At 39.9% G+C, this 26,029-nt stretch overlaps 1 protein-coding gene across 1 annotated transcript in view; it reads left to right on the forward strand.

Moving 5' to 3' along the window:
- Positions 1-26,029, forward strand: part of rxfp2b (relaxin family peptide receptor 2b) — a 144,292-nt gene that overhangs the window by 71,120 nt on the left and 47,143 nt on the right. Inside the window, exons 7-14 of the mRNA XM_060826776.1 lie at positions 2,699-2,770; positions 12,183-12,254; positions 16,840-16,914; positions 17,083-17,154; positions 18,579-18,650; positions 24,265-24,336; positions 24,437-24,508; positions 24,904-24,975. Of these exons, the coding sequence (XP_060682759.1) occupies positions 2,699-2,770; positions 12,183-12,254; positions 16,840-16,914; positions 17,083-17,154; positions 18,579-18,650; positions 24,265-24,336; positions 24,437-24,508; positions 24,904-24,975 (579 nt within the window). The remainder of the gene's footprint in view (positions 1-2,698; positions 2,771-12,182; positions 12,255-16,839; positions 16,915-17,082; positions 17,155-18,578; positions 18,651-24,264; positions 24,337-24,436; positions 24,509-24,903; positions 24,976-26,029) is intronic.

Genomic DNA, 26,029 nt, shown 5'->3' on the forward strand with positions numbered 1-26,029 from the left:
GGCACCCACATGGGCCCCAGCTGTGCCTGCCTCTTCGTAGAATACGTGGAACAGTCCATCTTCCACAACTACACTAGCACCACCCCCACCTTTTCCTCCGCTACATCGATGACTGTATTGGCGCTGCCTCGTGCTCCACGAGGAGGTTGAACAGTTCATGCACTTTACCAACACCTTCCACTCCAACCTCAAATTCACCTGGACCGTCTCAGACTCCTCCCTCCCCTTCCTAGACCTCTCCATTTCTATCTCGGGCAACCGAATCAACACGGACATCTACTATAAGCCAACTGACTCCCACAGCTACCTACACTACACCTCCTCCCACCCTGCCCCCTGTAAAAACGCTATCCCATATTCCCAATTCCTTCGTCTCCGCCGCATCTGCTCCCAGGAGGACCAGTTCCAACACCGCACAGCCCAGATGGCCTCCTTCTTCAAAGACCGCAATTTCCCCCCAGACGTGATCAACGATGCTCTCCACCGCATCTCCTCCACTTCCCGCTCCTCCGCCCTTGAGCCCTGCCCCTCCAACCGCCACCAGGACAGAACCCCACTGGTTCTCACCTACCACCCCACCAACCTCCATATACAGCGTGTCATCCACCGTCATTTCCGCCACCTCCAAACGGACCCCACCACCAGGGATATATTTCCCTCCCCTCCCCTATCAGCGTTCCGAAAAGATCACTCCCTCCGTGACTCCCTCGTCAGGTCCACACCCCCCACCAACCCAACCTCCACTCCCGGCACCTTTCCTTGCAACCGCAAGGAATGCAAAACTTGCGCCCACACCTCCTCCCTTACTTCTCTCCTAGGCCCCAAGGGATCTTTCCATATCCGCCACAAATTCACCTGCACCTTCACATACATCATCTATTGCATCCGCTGCACCCGATGTGGCCTCTTCTATATTGGGGAGACAGGCCGCCTACTTGCAGAACATTTCAGAAAACACCTCTGGGACACCCAGACCAACCAACCCAACCACCCTGTGGCTCAACACTTTAACTCCCCCTCCCACTCCACCAAGGACATGCAGGTCCTTGGACTTCTCCATCGCCAGACCATAACAACATGACAGTTGGAGGAAGAGCACCTCATCTTCCACCTAGGAACCCTCCAACCACAAGGGATGAACTCAGATTTCTCCAGTTTCCTCATTTCCCCTCCCCCCACCTTGTCTCAGTCAAATCCCTCGAACTTAGCACAGCCTTCCTAACCTGCAATCTTCTTCCTGACCTCTCCGCCCCCACCCCACTCCGGCCTATCACCCTCACCTTGACCTCCTTCCCCCTATCACATCTCCATCGCCCCTCCCCCAAGTCCTTCATCCCTACCTTTTATCTTAACCTGCTGGACACACTTTCCTCATTCCTGAAGAAGGGCTTATGCCCGAAACGTCGAATCTCCTGTTCCTTGGATGCTGCCTGACCTGCTGCACTTTTCCAGCAACACATTTTCAGCACATTAATGTTCTACCAACACTACAGTCAGATTTGCTGGGCTCTTGAATTGGCCTGTGTGGTTACCTGCTCCTGTTTCTTTAGCAGTATATGCTTTTTGCAGAAAGACTATTCTCCTTTTCACCTCCTGGTCTTAGACCTCCAGCATGAAATCAGCAACCCTGTATCAAACATGCTTCTCTATTGCCACACTTCCTTCATTTTCTATTCCACTGCCTGCTGCAGCCAGTGTGCATCTACCCTTTAAGAAGGGCAAGCAAAGTTAAAATGATCCTAAATGTGCATGCATCTGCCCCACCCCTTCCAAATATGCAGCCAGTCAGCAGCCTGCTTCATGTGGATTGTGTGCTGAATGGTGATAAGTAGTTAGCACAAAGCTTACAAATGACTTACATTGCGGTCTCCCTTCTGGAAAAACTTCACTCTCCAACTTAAGTGAGAAAATAGTGATCTATGAAACCACAAGCATTGTCTTGTCTAAAAAATAATTTACTTCTGAAACCTGACAATACTGAACAAAAGTGAAAGTGTCACCTTTAAGCAGAGTTTAGAGAGAAATTGAAGTTTAAACTGGATTTTTCTATCTCTTCCAAATCGCAGCATATAAATTGGTCAGAGAAGAAGAAATCAGCCATTTAAATAAAAAGAGTCTTAATATATTTGGAAGGGTCGGAACACTGATTTGAAATAGATTTAATAGTACTTAATGATTGTTAGGGTCATGGCAAAGGGTGATTCCTAAGAAGACCTATATTTCAACAATATTTAATTAGACGTTCACAGCAAAACTGAACTTGAGCATCCTATGTTATCACTCACGTTTATGTGGCAGTAAGTTTACTGTTGTCCCAAAACCAGGCCTTTTTATTCCTAAAATATATTGTAGAAAATTTTCATCCAGCTATTTTGTTGTTTACCTCAAAAATATTAGCCAATGTGTTATCCTATTTATTGATAATCAATTTATTGGGACAAAGTGTACTTTTATAATAGTTGCTTTGCATCCTCAGTAAATTTAATGGAAGTATTTTATTAGTTGGTCAATTAATGACATCATTCCAAAAATTATCCAATTCTACAATGAAAATAAACAGTGTAATCAGGATGGTTTGTTATCTTTCCCATTTTCTTTATATTATCTCTATTTTTTAAATATTTATAGATCTACTATAAATAATTGTAATGGTCTTGTTTGCAAGGTTATTTCAGTGCAATTATCTTTTGTTTTCTAGGTACATCAGTCATAATAGAATCACAGTTCTGAAGCCAAGAATATTTCAAGACCTTCATAAACTGGAAATTTTGTAAGTGTCTATCTGTCCCAGAGTGCTGTTCTGCTGCTATAGTGCAGCATCAATAATTTTACAGTGTATTGCTTGATCATTTCCAGTCTATTATAAATAACTTTTGAAGAATGCTTTAATTCACCACATTTTTTGACTATTTGCTAATTATGTGTTTGTTAGAGTAAGTATTACATTTTAAATTGAAGTTTTGGCCACATAGACAATTTGATTTAATTTTGAAAGGTTCTTGTGCTAGTGAAGAGAATTTTTCATTTGAGTTAGATTTTTAACATACAAGTGTTAAGAGTAATTAATTGATTCATTAGGTACCTTTAGCGTTTAAATTTAGATGTAATTTTCTGCTTCCATCTCCTGCAATCTGTAACACCAAATAAATTGTAAGTATAATTCCTCATTGCAATTAATTAGTGAAGTTAGGAATGAGACTGATCATTTTTGTGAACAAGTTTGTCATTATGGGGATAATTTCACAGAATTATATTCTTGTTATGGAGATTCAGTAATTTGGATGTGCACATCAACCTACTGTAAATTACGGTATGGGTGAGGGGTGTGTTATCAAATGCTGAAAGAAATGTGGCTTGATAAGGACCAGCACTGTATACTATAGCTGGCTCCAATCTTAGTACGCAATTTTCTCACATATTTGGCATGAAGTACTAAAAGTTTAGTATAGCAATAACATAAGGCTGCACCTGTGCAGAGGCGGTTTATGGAATATGTTGTAGTACCTTGGCCCCTGACACTAGCTAATTGGATGGTCCACAGGGTTTTTGGTACAGGCTTAGGAAAGGCAGATGAGTGTTCTATATTTTTAGGATCAAATTCACAACCTCCATCCATCCTGCCCCAGGAGCAGACAGAAGTATCTTAATGTCAAAGGTTGTGAACCACTGTAAATCAAAGTGTCTTGGACCTATAAGACCATAAAACATAGGAGCAGAAATTAGGCCATTCAGCCCATCAGGTCTAGTCCACCATTCAATTATGACTGGTAAGTTTCTCGACTCCGTTCTCCCCCTTTCTCCCCATAACCTTTTATCCCCTTTCAGTTTTATATACACTCAATGACCTGGCCTCCACAGTGTTCTGTGGCAATGAATTCCATAGATTCACCACTCTCTGGCTGAAGAAGATTCTCTTTATCTAAGTTCAAATAGGTCTTCCCTTTTCTCTAAGGCTGTGCCCTTGGGTCTTAGTCTTCCCTACCAATGGAAACATTTTCCCAACATCCACTTTGTCCAGGCCATTCAGTATTCTGTAAGTTTCAATTAGATCCACCTCTCATTCTTTTAAACTCCAACGAGTATGGACCCAGAATCTTCAAACATTCCTGATATGTTAAGCATTTTATTCTTGGGACCATTAATGTGAACCTCCTCTGAACATGCTCCAGGGCCAGTGCACACTTCCTGAGATATGGGGTCCAAAGCTATGCACAATACTCCAAATGTGGTCTGACCAGAGCCTTGGAGAGCCACAGAAGTATATCCCTGCTTTTATATTCAAGTCCTCTCAAAATAAATGCCATCATTGCATTTGCCTTCCTAACTACTGACTCAACCTGCAAGCTTACCTTGAAAGAATCCTGGACTAGAACTCACAAGTTACTTTGCACTTCAAACTTCTGAATTTTCTCCCCACTTTGAAAATAGTGTGTGCCTCTATTCTTCCTACCAAAGTGCATGACTTCACACTTTCCCATCTGCCACTTCTTTGCCCACTCTCCTAACCTGTCCAAGTCCTTCTACCGCCTCCCCACCTCCCCAGTGCTACCTGTCCTTCTACCTATTGTTGTATTGTCTGCAAACCTAACCAGAATGCCCTCAGTTCCTTCATCTAGATTGTTAATGTATAAAGTGAAAAGTTGTGGTTCCAACACTGAGCTTTGCAGAACACCATTTGTCACGGGGTGCCATCCTGAAGAAAGAGCCTTTTATCCCTACTCTCTGCTTTCTGCCAGACAGCTAGGTTCATGCTAGCACCTTGCCTCTAGGCATGGACCCTTAACTTACTTAGTAGCCTCTTGTACGGGACTTTGTCAAAGGCCTTCTGGAAATCCAGGTAGATAACATCCATTGGCTCTCATTGGTCTAACCTGCTCATTACTTCCTCAAAGAATTCTAGCAGATTTATCAGGCATGTCCACACCTTGATGAAACCATACTGATTTTGCCCTATTTTACCATACATGTCCAAGTATTCAGAAATCTCATTCTTCACAATGAATTCCAGTAACTTACCCACAATTAGGCTAATCGGTCTGTAATTCTCTATCTTTGGCTATACTGCCTTTTTAAACAAGGGGTGTCACGTTGGTAATTTTCTAATCCTCTGGGACTCTCCCTGACTCTAGAATTCTTGAAAGATTACCACTAACACCTCCACTATCTCTTCAGCTATCTCCCTTAGAACTCTGGGGTGTAGTCCATATGGTCCAGGTGAATTATCCAACTTCAGGCCATTCAGTTTTTCTAGCACCTCCTCCTTGGCCACCATACTCAGGTCTGCCCCTTAATCCCTTGAGTTTTTTGGGATATTATTCGTCCCTTCCACTGTGAAGTAATTATTCAGTTCCTCAGCCATTTCTTTGTTCCCCACTACTATCTCTCCAGTACCATTTTCCAGTAGCCCAATGTCCATTTTTGCCTATCTTTTGCCTTTTATATACCTAAAGAAACTCTGACAGTCTTTCTTTATATTACTGGCTAGCTTACCAATATATTTAGTCTTCTCCCTCCTTGTTTTCTTTGTTGCCCTCTGTTGGTCTTTGTAAGCTTCCCATTCCTCTGGTTTCCCACTGCCCTTTGCCACATTATATGCTTTCTCTTTTGCTTTTATTATATCCCTGAATTCCCTAGTCAACCATAGTTGCCTCATCCTCCATGTGCCATGCTTCCTTTTCCTCAGGATGAATATCTGTTGTGTCTCCTGAATTAGTCCCAGAAATTCCTGCCATCGCTGTTCCACTGTCTTTCCTGCTAAGCTTCTCTTCCAGTCAATTCTATCCACCTCCACCCTCACGCCTCTATAGTTGCCTTTATTCAGCTGATTTTATCTTCTCCCACTCAAATTGCTGAGTAAATTACAATATATTATGATTACTGTCTCCTAAGGGTTCCTTCACCTTAAGCTCCCTTATCAAGTCTGCCTCATTGCACGACACTAAATCCAGTATTGCCTGTTCCCTAGTGGACTCCATCACAAGCTGCCGTAAAAAGCCATCTCAGACACTCCACAAATTCCTTTTCTTCCAATCTACTACCAACCTGATTTTCCCAGTTCACCTGCATATCAAAATACCCCGTGATCACTATAACTTTGTCTTTCCTACACATCTTTCTATCTCTTGGTATCGTCTATTTCTAGCTCCTGACTACTGTTTGGAGGCCAGTACATAATCCCCACTATGGTTTGTTTATCTTTGCCGTTCCTCAATTCTACCCACACAGATTCTGGTCCTACTTCGTTTCTTACTATCGATTTAATTTCATTTCTTGCTAATAAGGCAACCCATCCCCTCTGTCTACCTGCCTATCTTTTCGATAGGATATTTATCCTTAAGTATTCAGCTCCAAATTCTGATCCCCCTGCAGCCACGTCTCCATGATGCCCATCACATCATACCTGCCAATTTCAATCTGCACTGTAAGCTCATTTACCTTATTCCTTGAACTGCATGCATTCAGATATAACACCTTCAGTCCTGTATTAACTGGCCCTCTTCTCAATGTCATTTGTTTATCCAGTGTGCTTGAAGTTCAATTGCTAACACTTTCCAAACACTCTGTCTGATTTGTGTCTGTGCTGGAGAATTTAATAATCTCTCCTGAGTTCTGCATTCTTACCTCCTCCTTTAATTCGGGTTTTCTAATTTCCCCTGAAACTTTTGTAACTGAACCCCCCTCCCCCACAATTAGTGTAAAACTCTGCCTACAGCCCTAGTTATATGATTAGCTAGGACTCTGGTCCCTGCATGGTTCATGAGAACAGATGCCTTCTTCTCCAGTACTGGTGTTAATGTCCCATGAATTCAAATCCATTTCTCTCACACAAGTGTAAGTGCCACATTAATCTCTCTGCTACCTCACACTCAGTCTACCTCTAGTACTGTACCCATCTGCCACAAAAGCTCAAGCTCTGCACTCTCGGAACTGCCTACAACATTTTCTTCCCCACTTGCTTTCACCCAGCCCATAACACCCCAGACCACTAATCCAGCCTGATCTCTACACTGCCTTCATACTCCCTCAGAACCTTCAGCTGACCTGACCAATACTAACCCAAGCTGAGGACTGAACACTTGCAATTGATAGACAGGCAGAATAATGGCTGGTGATTATGAGTTAAACCATTTGCTAAATATTTTTTCTGTCGCTCTCATACATTAAGGAGAGATAGGAAATGGGAGAATGAGAGGAACACAAGTAGCCAGGGTAAGAGATTGATTGCTGAAGATGTCCCAAAGTTTCCTTCACAGCTTTGAAGAGTAGGTAGTGAAGGTAGAGGTGAAAATCACCAGCCCAGATGTATCCATTGCAACAGGGTGGAACACATTTGTTCAGAATGCTGGAAGTTGAGAGGAACCTATTGGAGTTCATAATAATGAGTCTGAAAAAGAAATTCAAAAGGAAAATGTCTTAGAGCAGATTGTAACTTTAACTACAACTAAGAGACCAGAGGTAAACATTGCTGTGAATGCAGAATGCAGAACCCCTTTTTTTAAAAGGAAGCATGCAAGCCCATAGCTGTGCAAAGAGACAGAGGCTACTCAAACTCTCTTGCTGGAAAGGGATTTAATTCTCCCTTCAGAGAATTGAGTAAAAACCAGAATGTTAGTAAATGAGTCAGCAGGAGAGTGTATCCCAGTTCCATTGTACAAATTTCAACTGAAGTGTGGTTTGTCTGAATTAGCAGTCATTGCATTAGTTAAGAAACTAGCTATGGACAAACTTGATGTATTCCTGGGGAATGATTTTGTAGCAGTGAAAGTCATAGCTAGCCTATAATCACTAAAGTTGTAGTTGTGGTTACAGAGATGGAATAGTATTACAAACAGGTTCTGGGTGATTTCACTTTGTGTAGTGACTAGTGCAATGGCTAAATCAAGTTCATCACTAAAGGTTGCAGTGATATCGCAAATAGTGTTAGGGCTGCTGAAATTTTATTTAGGAACAAGAACAGTTCAAAAGGGAATATTTAGCATGTCTTGTTAATTGAAGTCAGGAAGCAGATATAAAGTTAAGAAAGTTAGCAGCTGGCCCACGTTGAAGATGAGGCTGAAGGAGCTCTAGTTTGTGATGATATTAAAAATGGAGTTTTGAAGAGGAAGTGGAGTCATCCTCACAAACCAGCAAATAAGAATGCATGGTTGTTCATCAAATAGTAATATTACCCAGATATCGTAAGGCGATAATGTGAGTAACACATGAAGTCCGTATGCTAAGCCATACAGGAATACAAAAATGCAGGAATCGATAACAGGTGTTTTATATGGCCGTGACTTTATAAAGGCATACTGTAATTCTTTAAAACATACTATGCAAGTCAGGCAGTAGGAGACCCTTAATATGTAATCAAATCAGCACCTTTGATACCCATACCAGTTTTTGATGAGCTATTTGCTCATGTATAACTAGATTGTGTGTTATAACTACTGACATCTGTTATGTCCTTGTGATTGTGGATATAACTACCTGGTTCCTATAAGCTGTTCCTTTATGAATAATTACAGTTCAGGTAATAGTGGAAAAGTTTATGCAGCATTTTAGTTGCTATGGCGTATCAAGATACCGACTAATCAAGGTTTTGAATTTATGACTAAAGTTTTCGAGGAGATGCTTGGCTGTCAAAGTATAAAACAGTTGAAGTCAACTGAAATCAATCAGCAACAAAGGGAGCTATGGAAGCATACTATCAGAGACCTAAAACAACGATTACAGCATTCTGTCATGAATACACAAAGAATTGGGACAGAGGATTAGATTTTTAACTATTTGCTCTCAGATTCTTAATGAATCTGCTTGGTTTAGTCCATTTGAACTAGATTATGGTCATGAAATTAGTGGTCCATTAAAATTGATTAAGAAAAGCTAACATGGTGCCACTGTTTAAGAAGGGTGGTAAGGACAAGCCAGGGAACTGTAGATCAGTAAACCTGACCTTGGTGGTGGGCAAGTTGTTTGAGGGAATCCTGAGGGACAGGATGTACATGTATTTGGAAAAGCAAGGACTGATTAGAGATAGTCAACATGGTTTTGTGCGTGGGAAATCATGTCTCACAAACTTATTTGAGTTTATTGAGGAAGTAACAAAAAAGATTGATGAGGGCAGAGTGGTGATGTGATCAATATGGACTTCAGTAAGGTGTTCGACAGGGTTCCCCTTGGGAGACTAGTTAGCAAGGTTAGATCTCATGGAATACAGGGAGAACTAGCCATTTGGATACAGAACTGGCTCAAAGGTAGAGGCCAGAGGGTGGTGGTAGAGGGTTGTTTTTCATACTGGAGGCCTGTGACCAGTGGAGTGCCATAAGGATCAGTGCAGAGTCCACTACTTTTACTTTTTGTCATTTACATAAATGATGTGGGTGCGAGCATAAAAGGCACAGTTAGTAAGTTTGCAGATTACACCAAAACAGCGAAGAAGGTTACCACAGATTACAATGGGATCTTGATCAGATGGGCCAATGGACTGAGAAGTGGCAGATAGAGTTTAATTCAGAGAAATGCAAGGTGCTGCATTTTGGGAAAGCAAATTTTGGCAGGACGTATACACGTAATGGTAAGGTACTAGGGAATGTTGCTGAACAAAGAGGCCTTGGAGTGCAGGTTCATAGCTCCTTGAAAGTGGAGTCACAGGTAGATGGGATAGTGAAGAAGGTGTTTGGTGTGCTTTCCTTTATTGGTCAGAGTATTGAGTACAGGAGTTGGGAGGTCATGTTGCGGCTGTACAGGACATTGGTTAGGCCACTGTTGGAATATTGCGTGCAATTCTGGTCTCCTTCAAGTCGGAAAGATATTGTGAAACATGAATGGGTTCAGAAAAGATTTACAAGGATGTTGCCAGGATTGGAGGATTTGAGCTATAGGGAGAGGCTGAACAGGCTGGGGCTGTCTTCCCTGGAGCGTCGGAGGCTGAAGGGTGACCTTAAAGAGGTTTCCAAAATTATGAGGGCATGGGTAGGGTAAATAAGCAAAGTCTTTTCCCTGGGGTCGGGCAAATGTTGTGGTGAGACAGAACTGAGGACACATCAGTTGTGTTCTAGTTTTCCAACTAGTTTCCAGCCCTGTTGCATCATCTACAAGCTTCCAAATATAAACAGGAGCAATGGATAATCACCACCATGACATCAGGATATATCAGCAAATTACATCCAGAGTGGAGGCTCCTTGTGTCATCATTCACTGGAGTAGCACAGTAGAAATAAAATAGTATCCCAGAGTCATCACAAAATATTTTTACAAAAATATGCAGAGTTGCCAAATTATCTGTCTTCTAAACTCCAGGTTTAAGAAACCATGAGTAGGTTTCTCTACTTTACAAAACATAACTATTTATTACAAAAGTCTACTTGAACTACAGGTAAATAATTAGGAACTGTCAGTATTGCACCCCACTAAATAAAATCCCCTTATAAATACCCCTTGCATGCACATACATACTACTACTTGTTTCCAACCAGAGCAGCATTTGTATACAACTCCTTGACTCCAACTGATTTGCAAAAAGAACTTCAATTACTGCTTGAACAGGCAGCTGTACAAATGCTGCATACAATGAATGTCAGGTTACTGGCTTTCAACAGCATGTAAACAGGCAGGAGGCTAAAAGAACACAACCAGCCAGGCAGCATCCGGAGGTGGACAAATCGACATTTTAGGTATGACCTTTCTTCAGGACTTGAGATGCTTGGTGAACCATTCCTAAGTTTACGTTCAGTTTTCCCGATGTAGAGAAGACCACAGAGGCAGGTGGAAGAGAGGCAGGTGAACGTTTGTTTCAACTGGAAGAAATGTTTGGGGCTTGGATGGAGGTGAGGGGGGTGGTGTCAAAGAGCTGGAGTGCTGAGGATGTCACGGCATTGAAACATGTAGCAATCCTACACCAATCCTTGGCTTTTAAGACAGTTCTTTTCTCATTTCAGAATTCAATTAAAAATACACAAAAATTATTTACACTTGTAAATAGCTAAACTTTCTTTTGGAAAGGAGACAGATGTTGTTTGTGTACCCTGCCTTTAAAATAATCCACCTTTAAGGACTCCATGTGCTGTATATATACGATGTTGTAGCTCTGCCTGGTTATTAGTCTGCTTTGAGTTTGCAAACTGAACACATAGAAATCAGGCAGTTGCTGTAATGCCTACTTCATAAATTATAACATGTTTTACTGTTCCCAATAAATTAACCCAGTGTGTTAATCAATCCCAAGCAATTAATTATTAAATTGTTCTTATTAACATGACAACCGATTCACTCTTGCTCTTGCTGCTCCTGTAGTCATAGTTTATATCTTGAGGAGCAGCAAGAGTGGGGAGAGAGAACATGTGATTGGAGAAGTATGAAAAAGACAATGTCACTTTGGAAGAGCAGATCTTCATAGATTCTATCTCTTCCATAATCTTTAATGGTGTCTGAAAGTTGATTAATTGATGGGCCCCTAACACCCCTGCCCATGCAATTCGGATCTGATTTTCCAATATGTTTTCAAAGTATGGGAGCGAAAATGTTAGATGGTGATAAAAGCGCTTGTCCCAAGATAAACCACCTGATAATCCATCAGTCAGCTCCATTAAGAGGTGACAGGCAGCGTGACAGCCTTATCACAGCCCTTGACACTGCATTTGGGTCACTAGCAGCTGCTGGCCAATCAGAGGTAGGAAGATTTTTGGTCATAAGTTCTGCTGATTGAGGACTACACCTTGGAGGATCCAGCAGTGCGAAAAAGAATTATTTGTATCTTCTTGTAATGGGGTAGGGAGATGGGAGTCAGGGCTCAGAGAGAAGGACTGGGGTTTGGCTACCACCCCTTCAACCAGAAGATAGTTCATCCTGGTTTTCTCATTTGGGTAACATTTCACCATTGCTTGAGAGGCCAGTGTTTGGAAAAGTGGCAGATCGAGGAACTTAAGGGGCCTTGAATCGACCAGTTAAGAACTTTAATGACTTGTGAATAAAAAGAGTCCCAATGAATCTGCTCATTCAGCACTTAAATGATGTGAAGAGAGTGATGAGAAGGGAGCGAGTTTCAGTCAGGACCAACTCATCTCATTATGTCCCCTTTTCACTGCCACTTCTCACCTTCAGAGAGGGAAAACTTGAAGTTATAGTCTCAAAAGCAAAATCTTTCAATCTAAGTCTTGCGTATTTTGTGTGTCTTACTTGAAATACTGTAATTATTCTTTCAGATTTCTTGATGACAACTTTATATCAAAAATATCACCATCATTTTTTATTGGACTGAAGTCTTTGTTGATTTTGTAAGTTCATTTCTTTCACTTACAATTTTGTAAATATTCAGCGGGTTCTCTTTATGATGTCAATTTACTGCCGCTTATATTTTAGTGGTCTTAAAGGTATTCAAATGTTTACAACTAATTTACTGATGCCATTGTTCTAAATAAGGCTGATTTATGTTCACATATAGGATATGATGCAGAATGCATTATAGAAAATATATTGCTCACACAAAAATTCATTGAGCTCACTGCTACTGATGAGTCATCTTGCTTATTCTTTTGGAATATTTCACCTTGCCTTGAAATAGTGTACATAATACTATACCTACCAAATAAATATTCAAACATGCCATCAAACAATTGATCCAGTTTTCTCTCCTCTGCTCACTTTTGCAACCATGAGCAGGGAGGACAGTATCATCTGAGATTCAGCAATACCATTTTCCTCCAATCAAACCTACCTTAGAAATTCACATTTGAGGCCTATAGTCAGTGATTTGAAATTTGTACATTCAACAACTAATTTGTTTTGTGCCTGTTGCATCTTATCCATTTCATTCCTGTTACAACCCACAAAATGCCCAAAAAGGATTTTTAAAACATCAAAATTAATCTGCAGGTGTAGTCCTCACATGTCAAACTTCAAAAGTAGAAAAACTGACAGTGGGAAAATTTACAACTTAACAATTTGCCCTGGTCATAAAACTAATGTGGGTAGCATAACATTTAAGCTGAAGATACAAGTCCTTCACATTATTGGAAGAAAACACAATATAACTGCATAAAATTACCTTGAAATCACAACATGAATCTGAAGTAGTATTTATCCTCCATGTGAGCAGTAGCCTTAATTCCATTTATTTGTCTTGTTCTTACATCCTTTTATCCTTTTGTCCTTTGACCATCAACTAACCTGGTCTGCAATACTATCCCTGTTCTCACGGCTTTGCTTCATTTGTGAATATCACATCTCCAGTCTCAGAACTGTTGTGGTGTGCATATACTTTTAAAGGTGGAAATCTTAAAACTGCTATCCAAAACAAGACAGGATGTGATATATTCACATAAATCTGTAGATGGTACAGAGCAGCAGTGCTACAGATCAGATATGTCCACATACCTTCCCGAGTATAGTCTTACTTTCAAACAAAGAATCAATTTTATTATTTTGCCAATCCTTGATGTATAGTTGATAAATTTGTGATAAACCTTTTCTAAATTGTTTACATTTAATCATGTATCCATGCTCTTTCAAGTACTTTTCTTACTTGTACCAACTCCTTTGAGAGGTTTGCTAGTTTAAACTAGATTGGCAGTGGTATGGGAACCGGAGCTACGGATCAAATGATGGAGTATGTAGTGAACAGTCAGACACAGCGTGCAGAGAGTCTGTGAGGAGGGAAAGGCACTTGATAGGGAAAAGCTGCTGTCAGTGTGGTGCATTGAAGTGTGTCTATTTTAATGCAAGAAGTATCAGCATTAAGGATGATGAACTTAGAGCATGGATCAGTACTTGGAACTATGATGTTGTGGCCATTATGGAGACTTGGATATCACAGGGGCAGGAATGGTTGTTGGATGTTCCAGAGTTTAGCTGTTTCAAATGGAATGGTGGTGGGGGGGGGGGGGTGTAAAAGAGGCGGAGGAGTGGCATTGCTAATCAGGGATAATATCACACCTGTAGAAGGGAGATTGTTCAGGAAGATTTGTCTACTGAGTCATTATGGGTGGAAATCAGAAACAGTCACTTTATTTGGATTTTTTTAACAGACTCCTCAATAGCAATAGAGACATGGAGGAGCAGATTGGGAAGCAGATTTTAGAAAGGTGCAGAAGTAACAGGGCTGTTGTCATGGGTGACTTTATCTTCCCAATATTGATTGGAACCACCTTAGATCAAATAGTTTGGATGGAGCAGTTTTTAGCAGGTATGTCCAAGAAGGGTTCCTGACTCAATATGTAGATAGGCCAACTAGAGGGGAGGCCATATTGAATTTGATGCTTGGCAACGAACCAGGCCAGATCACAACACCCTGACCTTTATTATAAGCATGGAGTGGGATAGGAGCAGACAGTATGGGAAAGTATTTAATTAAGGGAGGGGGCATTACAGTGCTATTGGAACTGGGGCACTTAAATTGGGAGCAGATGTTCTCACGGAAATGCACAACAGAAATGTGGAGGTTGTTTAGGAAGCACTTGCTAATAGTGCTGGGTAGATTTGTCCCACTAAAGCAAGGAAGGAATGGTAGGTTGAAAGAACCTTGGTTGACAAAGGATGTGGGACATCTTGTCAAGAGGCAGAAGGGAGCTTACTTACAGTTGAGGAGCAAGGATCTGACAGGGCTCTAGAGGATAACAAGATAGCCTACAAGGAACTGAAGAATGGACTTAAGAGAGCTAGAAGGGAGCATGAAAAAGTAATGATGAGTAGGATTAAGAAAAACCCCAAGGCGTTCTACACTTGTATGAGGAACAAGAGGATGGCCAGAGTGAGGTGGGGCCAATCAGGAATAGTGGAGGGAACGTGTGTCTAGAATTGGAGGATGTAGGGAAGGTCCTTAATGAATACTTTGCTTCAGTATTCACTACTGAGAAGGGACCTTGGTGTTGCTGAGAACAACATGAAACAGACTGATATGCTGAAACAGATTGATGTTAAGTAGGAGGATATGCTGAAAATTTTGGAAATCATAGATAGATAAGTCCTCTGGGCCAGATAGGATATACCCTGGGATTCTATAGGAAGGGAGAGAAGAGATTGCTATGCCTTTGGTGATGATCTTTGTGCCCACTGGAGTAGTGCCAGATGATTGGAGGGTGGAAAATGTTATTCCCTAATTCAAGAATGGTAATAGAGATAAACCTGGGATTAACAGACTAGCCAGTTTCATGTCTGTGGTGGGTAAAGTATTAGAGAGAATTCTGACAGACAGGATTTTTCATTACTTGGAAAACCATAGCTTGATTAGAGATAGTCAGCATGGCTTTGTGAGGGCAGGTCAAGGTTCACAAACCTTATTGAATTCTTTGAGGATGTGACAAAACACATTGATGAAGATAGACCAGTGGATGTGGTGCTCATGGATTTTAGCAAGGCATTTGATAAGGTTCCCCATGGTAGGCTCATTCAGAAAGTAAGGATGTATAGGATACAGGGAAATCTGGCAATCTGGATACAGAATTGGCTGACCCTTAGAAGACAAAGGTTAATGGCAGATGGAAAGTATTCAGCCAGGTAGCTTGGTGACCAGTGGTTTTCAGCAAGGTTCAGTTCTGGGACCTCCGCTCTTTGTGAATTTTATAAATAACTTGAATGAGGAAGTGGAAGGGTGGGTTAGTAAGTTTGCCAATAACACGAATATTGGTGGAGTGGTAGATAGTGTGGAGGACTGTTGTAGTTTGCAATGGGACATTGATAGATGCAGAACTGGGCTGAAATGTGGCAGATGGAGTTCAACCTGGAAAACTGTAAAGTGATTCACTTTGGAAGGTTGAATTTGAATTCAGAATACAGGATTAAAGGCAGGATACTTGGCAGTGTGGAGGAACAAAGGGATCTTGGGTCCATGTACATAGATCCCTCAAAGGTGTTACCCAAGTTAATCAGGTTGATATATGGCTTTTGTTAGCGGGGTGGGGGTGCGGAATTGAGTTTAAGAACCGCGAGGTTATGCTGCAGCTCTGTCAAGCCCTGGTTATATCACACTTAGAATATTGTGTTCCGTTCTGGTCACCTCTTTATAGGAAGGACGTGGAAGCTTTAGAGAGGGTGCAGAGAAGATTTAGCAGGATGCTGCAACTGGAGGGTATGTCTTATGAAGAATGGTTGAAGGAACTAGGGTTTTTCTCATTGGAGTGAAGAAGGATGAAAGGTGACTTGATAGAGGTGTACAAGCTGATGAGAGGCGTAGATAGAGTGGATGGCCAGAGAGCTTTTCCCATGGTGGAAGTGGTTATCACAAGGGGTCATAATTTTAAGGTGATTAGAGCAAGGTTTAGGGGCGATGTCAGAGGTAGGTTCTTTACACAGAGAGTGGTGGGTGCATGGAATGCACTTCCAGCAATGGTAGTACAGTCAGATATATTAGGGACATTTAAGCGACTCTTGGAGAAGCATAAGGAAGATAGTACAATGAAGGTTATGTAGGTTAGATTGATCTTAGAGAAGGATAAAAGGTGAGCACAACATTAAGGGCCAAAGAGCCTGTATTGTGCTGTACTGTTCTATGTTCTATGTTTCTCAGACACTAGAAAGATTTGGGGCAGAAATTATGGCTTGGTGTGTCCCACTCATGAGTAGAAAATGAATGTGATTTGAGCCAATTTCACAGACAAATATTCCTTACCCAAAGGGAGCTTCAGAGACATCTGATCCAGAATTGTGTTCGGACATTTTTCAAGCATTACAAGCAGCTAATGAAAACAGGGTAGACTCCTTGCATATGGAGGTAGAAAATTGAAGGTTGCAGAATTAATATTAACAATTTAATAATATCAATATTAATTATTTCAAGCCAATAAACAATTACCTTCTTCGTTTGTAATTGTGTTCTTTTGCTACATCATATTTCTGCAATACTGTAGTAAATCTGTTTTGCTTTAGATCGATGGTTAATAATTTACTGGAAAATCTGCCAAAGAAAACAATATGTGCTGAAATCCCAAATGTGTATTGGCTGTGAGTGAATACAATTTCTACTTATTTAGAAAGTTAGTATTTTTCTTTCTGATGTAACTTGTGTTTTCAGATCTTTCACATATTGACTTTATTTTCTAAACAGTTATTGCAATCCAATTAATCCTATTTTAGCTATGCTCAAATTTGTTTTGTTTCCAACTTTTTTAGAGACTTTGACAGTAATCGTATCAAGTCCTTAAATTACTCAACTTTCCTGGGATGTGATAAACTGATTGTACTGTAAGTATGTTTATGCAGATAAATCTGTTGTAAGATAAAAAACAGTGGGAAAAATCCACAATAAGTAAGTTCATTCATTCACATTGTTGTTGCTTTAACAGGGAAATACAAATATTTGAAAGTTTACTATTAAAGCCTTTGATTGGACAATTAAGTTATCTTTACTACATTGATAATAGATGGGATTTTTAACCAGTGCTTCTGGCATTGTGTTCTGCAGTTCTGTCCATTCATAATTCAGTTTTATACTGACTTAATCACGTAAACTCTACCTTTATAACAAAAGAGTGTTGATTTGATGGAAAACTATCTGCTGTTTTGAGGATTATGTTTCGAAAGTACAAATTGGTGCCTTTGAATATAATCTATTGAATTTTACACATATCATGTAGCAGCAGCCCATCCAGAAACTCCTTTGCAGAAACCTGAAGGACACAGCGAGAATTTCTCAAGATAACTCAAATTCTGGTCTCGAGGGAGAGTTCAGGACCCAAGACCAATGCGAAATTCCAGCTGAACAGGGGTCAGCTCAAATGGATGTCCATTGCTCGCCCTCAACACCACAAGAGCCCTCAGTTGTGATCACTACTGTTTTAAGTCTCTGGATAATTGCACACTGGATTTAAACTAGCACTTTAATAAAAACAAAATTCTATGGATGCTGGAAATCTGAAATAAAAACAAAGTGCTGGAGAAACCTAGCAGCTCTGGCAGCATCTGTGGAGAATGAAACAGAATTAACATTTCCAGTCTAATATGACTCTTCTACTCCAGTGTTCTGTGAGCCATGTTTCTTTCTCCACAGATACTGCCAGACCTGCTGAGGTATTCCAGATTCTCTTTTTCTATTACAAGCCAACAGCTGCCAGGCAAGTTTCTATGGAGTCACCCTTCCTGCCCCTCCGACATTCAGCATGACCCCAAGTCTGGTCATCCACAATCTGCGCCCTTTCCTCTGTAGCCAGCTAAAATTACTGGTAAATTCCTGTGTATTTTTGAGCAGTAGTTATTTCGTGATAGATATTACTGCTGACGGGGGAAAGAGCTCCTCTGGTATGAGGTGATTTTGATGCAAACTCAAATCAGATCCTGGTAAAAGACAGACAAGTCTAGCAATGCATTACGAAGACAGGATTAATCTATAAATGTGAGCTGCATGACAAAATTGATACTGTTCACCTGTCTGAGGAAATATATCGCCAGATACACTGCATTACCAATGCAGGGTCGGAGGCCTGAAAGTTGCCACTTGGGTTTGAAGGCACACTAATGCCTGACTGCCCTCCCTAAACAGGAGAATTTGAACTTCAGCAGTGATCCAGTCTTTCTTTTTGAAATAGAACTGAAGGAAACAATTGAGTTTAAAGTTAAACATATCAATTTGAATTAGTAAAAATATAGCTGTGACCTTTTTTTGTTGACAGATACATTCAGCAGAATGAAATTACTACAGTTTCTGAAAAGACATTTGTTCCTTTACACAACTTGATAGAACTGTAAGTTTGCATATTTCCTAATATCACCTATGCAATTTTGCTTTTTGAACAGTTCCTAAACATTTGATATATTATTAAATGTACCTAGCCTTTACATTTAGTGATAATGCCAGAATGCTTCTTACTTACCAAAGATATAAAAATACTTTTTTCCCCAACAGTAAGGTGATTTCCCTTGTAATGAGGCAGTGCTGCCTAAACATATTCATGCTATGACCTGTCAGTGAGCACTGGTGGAGTGGTGGATGGAGGAGGAGAAGACCACCTGTGAGCCTGTGAGAGTAGGGAAGTAAGTTTGGCCATTTCCACCTCAAAGTTTGCAATGCCATGGGGTCCTGATCCCCACTTTGGAAAGCCCTGTAATAAGATAAAGGTAGGACAAAATAATCAGGAATAGCTGAATTGACAGTTATAAGGCAAAACTACATGCATTACATGAAAAATGTTATTTTCTCTCATTTCCATCTCTGACCTAAGTGTCACCTGATTTATGGTTTGTAAATAGGCCAATTTAGCACAATCAGGAGAAAATAGGTCAAGGTGTAGTTAATGCAGTTACTGCTATTGCTACAAAGTCTATCATTTCATCTCAAAATGTTCACCTTAAAAAAGTTCAGATACTTGTTTGATTTTGAAGTAAAATCTAGTTCATAAACATTTTGAATGCTTGCAAGACTGTTACCTTTGTTAATTAACAGCATTTAGTGGATACAGCATCACACATTAAAAAAAAATTGGGTACCATTGTGAAAAATAAAGGATTTAATATCACTTTGTTTTCCATGCTGAACTTGGATCACTTTTCAAGCATCCTAGCATTTTAAAGTTCTGAACCTATGCAGAGGAAATAATTGTGGAGTCATCTTTCCTGCTCCTCCGACATCCAGCACGACCCTGTACCACAATATATGTACCACAAGTATAAGAAGATTTTTTTTAAAAGGTGCATGATTAGGACATCTTGCCTCTGGATATGGATCATCATGCAATGAAGGTCATCCTCATTGTGCTGGAGGCACTATTTCTGGCAGGGGAATTTCTCTTTTTGTAGGTCAGGAAAGCGCTTCAGCATAAGACTGCTGAGGGACAGATAAGGAAATCTCAGGGACCCCATGAGTAAGTAGGACTGTACCATCACAAATGTCTGAATAAACTGTCAATACAGGATCTATGGGATTCTTTTCAATGATATTCTGATTTGCAGGGCTACTGGAAAAGACAACCTCCTCCTACAGGCAATTAATAGGGAAATTAAGTTTCTTGTTTTCTTTCTCTCTCTCTCTCTCTCTCTCTCTATGTCTGTCTGGAGTGCTTTTCCAAACACAATAAAACACACAAGAAAAAATTCATTCACCCTCACTTTTTCTTTATTCAGCACTTGTACTATTTCTTATCATATTTTCTTCTCAAATTTTCAATCTATTCCCCTATCATTACATTCTTGATAATACATCTGCAGTTACATTATTCTTTCATTATGAACAATTTCCATATTATGAGTTTTAATTGACATGCTCCATCAAAATATTCTCACCTTTCAAGACTTAATTTCAAGACCAAATTACCCTCACTTTCTTGAATTCACTTTTGGCAAGATGTATTACTAAGTCAATTAACCAACGACTTAAGTAAGTCATAGAGTTATAGAGAAATACAGGATGGAAACAGACCCTTTGGTCCAACTTGTCCATGCTGACCAGATATCCCACCCCAATCTAGTCCCACTTGTCAGCACCCAGACCATACCCCTCCAAACTGTTCCTGTTCGTATACCCAGCCAGATGCCTTTTAAATTTTACAATTGCACTAGCCTCCATCACTTCCTCTGGCAGCCCATTCTACATATTCCTCCCAGGTGATGTTGCATTGATCAAGAGATTGCTTAAATAAACTACAAAATTAGGCACACTAGTTACAACATAGAGTCATAGAGATGTACAGCACAGAAACAGACCCTTCATTCCAACTCGTCTATGTGGACAAGATATCCCATCCCAATCTAGTCCCACCTGCCAGCATCTGGCCCATATCCCTCCAAACCTTTCCTATTCATATACCCATCCAGTTGTCTTTTAAATGTTGCAATTGTATTAGCCTCTACCACTTCCTCTGGCAACTTATTCCATACATGTACCACCATCTGCGTGAAAAAGTTGCCACTTAGGTCTCTTTTATATCTTGCCCCTCTCACTCTGAACCTATGCCCTCTAGTTCTGGACTCCCCCACCACAGGGAAAATAGACTTTGTCTATTTATCCTGTCCATGTCCCTCATCCTTCGACGCTCCAGGGAAAACAGCCCCAGCCCATTCAACCTCTCCCTAAAGCTCAAATCCTCCAATCCTGGCAACATCCTTGTAAATCTTTTCTGAACCCTTTCAAGTTTCATAACTTCTTTCTGATAGGAAGGAGAACAGAATTGCACGCAATATTCCAACAGTGGCCTAACCAATGTCCTGTACAGTCGCCTCCCAACTCCAGTGCTCAGTACTCTGACCAATAAAGGAAAGCATATCAAACGTCATCTTCACTATCCTATCTACTTGCGACATCACTTTCAAGGAGCTATGAACCTGCACTTCAACGTCTCTTTAATCAAATCTTTGGAATGTAGCTGGGGTGTTTTGAAACTCAAATTAGATGATTCAGTTGATCAAAACCTATTTAGAGCAACAAAAGCTAATACATCTTTAGCTCATAATATCAATGGAACTTGTCTATACCCTTCAATAAATTTGTTTTAGGAAGGAATGAGGTAGTGCCAACTCTGGGTACCAATCTGTTTTGATTACTGTATTTACTTTTCGTAGTTTATGCAGAATCCAGTCAAATTATCCAGCTGAGAAACTAAAGAGACCGGTGAACTCCAGCTGCTTTGATTAGGTTCAATAGATTTCTTAGCATGCATTCAATGTGTTGATATATGGCTTTAAAAGGTGTACTTTATTCTGGTTGAAGAATGAAGAGAAGTTGAGACAGAAGTGACCAGTAGTCTGCTCCAGAGCCAATAAATTAAACATTTTGTGAGGCCTTGAGTTGTTTTTTTAAGTTGAAACAATAGAAGCAGCCTGAATGAGTGGGGTCAAGAACCAGGATTGTATTGGGTCTTAGCCTTCAGTAGCAGTTGCTGGGATCTTGAAGCTGGATGTAAACATTATTATTTCTCTCTGTTACAGCTAAAAGCTAGGGTTCTCTTCCTGCTAGAATTGCACTTGAGACATTCTATTCTACCGAATTTGCCTTTGCCAAGGTTGTGTCTATGAGATGTTACCATACTGGAACAGTTAATTGGTAGTAGCTAATATATATATTATTTTGATAGACTTATAGTTAAGCCAATTCTTTTATTTTTAATTTTCTGTATTTAAATTATAGTTTTTGTTTTGTTTCAAGCCTAGTTTAACCAATCAAATTGCATCTGGAACACAACGCCTTATACTTATCTTTAAAATAAGAAAAGTTTAGGTTATAGACTATGTTCTTAATATATTTTGAGGGGGTTTGGTCTGGTCCATAACAGTGGCCTTTTAAAGATGGCACAAGCACAAGGGATGTTGGTCTTTTGGTGGACAACTGCTGAGTGGTGAATTATTCTGGGAGGTTACATGCTAAACTGGAGCAGAAACCAGACACGAGAGATATCATTCAGAGTATGGTAGGCAATTAATGAGGCAACTTTGATGAGATGGAGATGAAAGCTTGCTAGACGTCTAGGCAAGAAATCATTCAGAAAATTCAACACAATGTAGACTTATCCAAAAATAACAAGATTCAGATCCTGGTGTCGCTTCAATTTTCACTAATCCCAAATGCTGTGCAAATATTTTAAATTAGTCCTGCCAATATAGCTTTTGCAGGATATTCCACTTTATCTTCTTTGTCAATTCTATGGCCATTGGCTTTGGTAATCCTTGTGAATCAATTAGAGATATGTCCTCTATCAGCAGGATATTTTAGCTGCTTCCAACGCCAACTTATTTTACAGAATGAGAAAGCTGGTATCTGTCCAGCTAATCCTTATCAATTTTTCTTATTCCATGCCCAATCTTACGATGTCTGCATTCAAAGATTCCAAATCAGCCCATAAAATTTTATCAAGACACTGATTGGAAGAACGCATTGGAAGTCAAATCTCACTATTCCACAAGTCATTACAAACATGAAATATGGCTTATTTAATCACAAGGATTCTTAATTCTTGATTGTGACCACTATCTAAGATAAATGAAACTCAAACCATGTTTCATCAATGAATAAGAAATCAAACACTAAGACCATAAGAGCATAAGACCATAAGAGTAAGGCCATTCAGCCCATCGAGTCCACTCCGTCATTCAATCATGGCTGATGGGCATTTCAACTCCACTTACCCGTATTCTCCCCGTAGCCATTAATTCCTTGTGATATCAAGAATTTATCAATCTCTGCCTTGAAGACATTTAGCATCCCGGTCTCCACTGCACTCTGCGGCAATTAATTCCACAGGCCCACCACTCTCTGGCTGAAGAAATGTCTCTGCATTTCTGTTCTGAATTTACCCCCTCTAATTCTAAGGCTGTATCCACGGGTTCTAGTCTCCTCACCTAACGGAAACAATTTCCTAGCATCCACCCTTTCCAAGCCATATATTATTTTGTAAGTTTCTATTAGATTTCCCCTTAATCTTCTAAACTCCAATGAATACAATCCCAGGATCCTCAGCCGTTCCTCGTATGTTAGACCTACCATTCCAGGGATCATCCGTGTGAACCTCCGCTGGACACACTCCAGTGCCACTATGTCCTTCCTGAGGTGTGGGGACCAAAACTGGACACAGTACTCCAAATGGAGCCTATCCAGAGCTTTATAAAGTCTCAGTAGCACAACGGTGCTTTTATATTCCAACCCTCTTGAGATAAATGACTTATTTATTATAACAAAATTATTCTTTAACATGTCACAAAAGTAAATTATTAATTACTATACCTCATTTAAATCCAAACATGCACATGTTCATTAACAAATGGGCTGGGCACGATAAGACAGATGCGACAGAGTGTTTCTCATAAATACTGTGGATGGAAAATGTTGGCAAAAATGAACAAAATCAAAATTAGGTGACTTTTCTTTTGGCTTGTGGTGATGACATCATTGCAGGAAATTTTAATTGAGTGATTGACCAGTTGGACCTTGGTTTGGGTTAGAAGTTTTCTTCCTTTGTAGAGAGTTTGAATGTTCTTTCTTCCACTCAAGGGAAGAGAGCAAAAGAGTGTGAGAGAGTATGAGATTTGGCTTGCTTACAGGTTTTTGAAGGTCTAAGAATCCAACTGCTCTCTCTCTTCTCAGTTCTGAGATAAATTGTTGTGGAAAATCCAAAAGGTGCTTCTGGCTAGTTTCTTTCTTTCCCAAAGGCACCTGGCACTAGCATCACTCAAAAAAGTATCCAATCCAGCTTCTCCTAAAAGTTGCAAGCCCTTGGGTAATCATTAAAAGATCACTCAGTTCTACTCTTCCTTCAAGTTCAAAAAATAAAACAGGTTCTTTCCCATCAACACAGCAGTTCCAATTTCTGGTTTACAATTCAGTTAAAATAAATGTAGTCCTTTCAATGATCATTCATTTTGTACTTTTCTCAGGGAAATATCATCAAACAAGATTCAGGAACTACCCAAACACCTTTTCAAAAATGTAAAATTATTGATAAAATTGTAAGTAAAACTAATTAATATTATTATAATTTATGTATTAGTATTTACTATAATTTACATTTTTCATTTTGATAACAAAAATTACCATTAATTCTTTCAGGAATATATCTCACAATCCCCTCAAGTTTATTCACCCTGATCAGTTTGATGCCCTTAGCCAACTTCAATCTCTGTAAGTTAATACACAATTTAGATGAATATGAACTGATGTTTTGCAGAACAAAATAAAATCTTGTACACAACCTATATGATACTGCTCGGTTATATAATTTTATGTAGTTTGGCTTGACTTCACCACATGAACAAAATTGTGTGTAAGATGAAACAAGAAAAAAACTGCTTGGAATTATTTTGCTTCAATTTGAAGGCAAAAAAATACCATATTTGTGTCTGAGATTTGACTATTTCTGAAAAAAAATTGTATTTATTATGCATTTTTTTAATTTAAGAAAAGATTTGAATATCATGAGTAAAAAACAAATCAGTTCTTTGGGTTTTTTGCTTTTCTAAAATTTGGGATCTAGCTACTACATAATTTGAAGTTGTTTTCCCATTTTGCTTTAACAGTGGTATTGAAGGAATAGAAATTGCAAACATAGAAAGCCGAATGTTTAAGCCCATGACAAAACTAGAACATATGTAAGTAAACAGCTAAAGATTCACCACATTGAATCTTTTCCTAGGTAAATACAACAGCTTTTAATTTATCATTTAATATGTATTAGAAAGAAGTAATGCTTTTAATATCAGTTGAGATAATTGTTTGAAAATTCATCCCACAGTATATAAATCCATTTATGAAAATGAAACAAGAAGTAGTAGATGCAATTGATGGGCTTTCAGAAATGGAAATCTACGAGCAGCACGTGTGAAAAAAAGAGGCACATTGTGCTGTGAACAATTTGCTGCCACATAAACTAATCTGGCTGATTATTTCAGAGCATTCGTTTTTACCACTCTCCATTGCTGGAAGATCTTCCTTCAAATTTTGATTAATCCCTTTGGATCAGCAACTACTTGAAAAAGCATCCATAATTTTACCAGGTTTTGATGTTTTAGGAGGTAGGATAGCAAACAACATGGCATTTTATTTATATGTCTTCTTTTATATGATAGCAGATTGGTGTCTGGAGGCCAGGAGTGTCACTTAAGTGGTATTAAGGACTGATTCCTGCCTTTGCAGGCTCTGGGTAGAGACCTGCCACTTCATTGGAAGATGGCTCAGGGAACAATGGCAGCTTCCCAGTAGTCTTAAGGATAAGGTTGTTTTTTTGGGCATTTCATGGTCTCAGAGTGGCCCCATAGTGGCAATAGCTGTCCCCTCATCAACAATGTTATCCATGCTTCAAGCACTCAATATCACATAACTCACCGCTGATCCCAAATGTCCCCAACCCTACTTAACCCTTTTCAAAGGCAACTCAATCATTGATGCACCTTCTCAACAATGGTGGCCTCAGCACTGGCCACCACTAGCAGTGAGGCCAATGAACTACCACTTTCTAAATGTCTGACATCTTTAGGGGATGGGCCAGCATCCTTAATAGGGACAAGAGCCTTGATTGCAGTTGCTTAATTCGCTTCTGCCAGAGATGTACTTCCTGTTTTCTCCAGGCAAAAGTGAGGACTGCAGATGCTGGTGATTAGAGTCAAGAGTGTGGTGCTGGAAAAGCACAGCAGGTCAGGCAGCATC

This window comes from Hemiscyllium ocellatum, chromosome 6, assembly GCF_020745735.1.
Source record: "Hemiscyllium ocellatum isolate sHemOce1 chromosome 6, sHemOce1.pat.X.cur, whole genome shotgun sequence".
NCBI lineage: Eukaryota > Metazoa > Chordata > Chondrichthyes > Orectolobiformes > Hemiscylliidae > Hemiscyllium > Hemiscyllium ocellatum.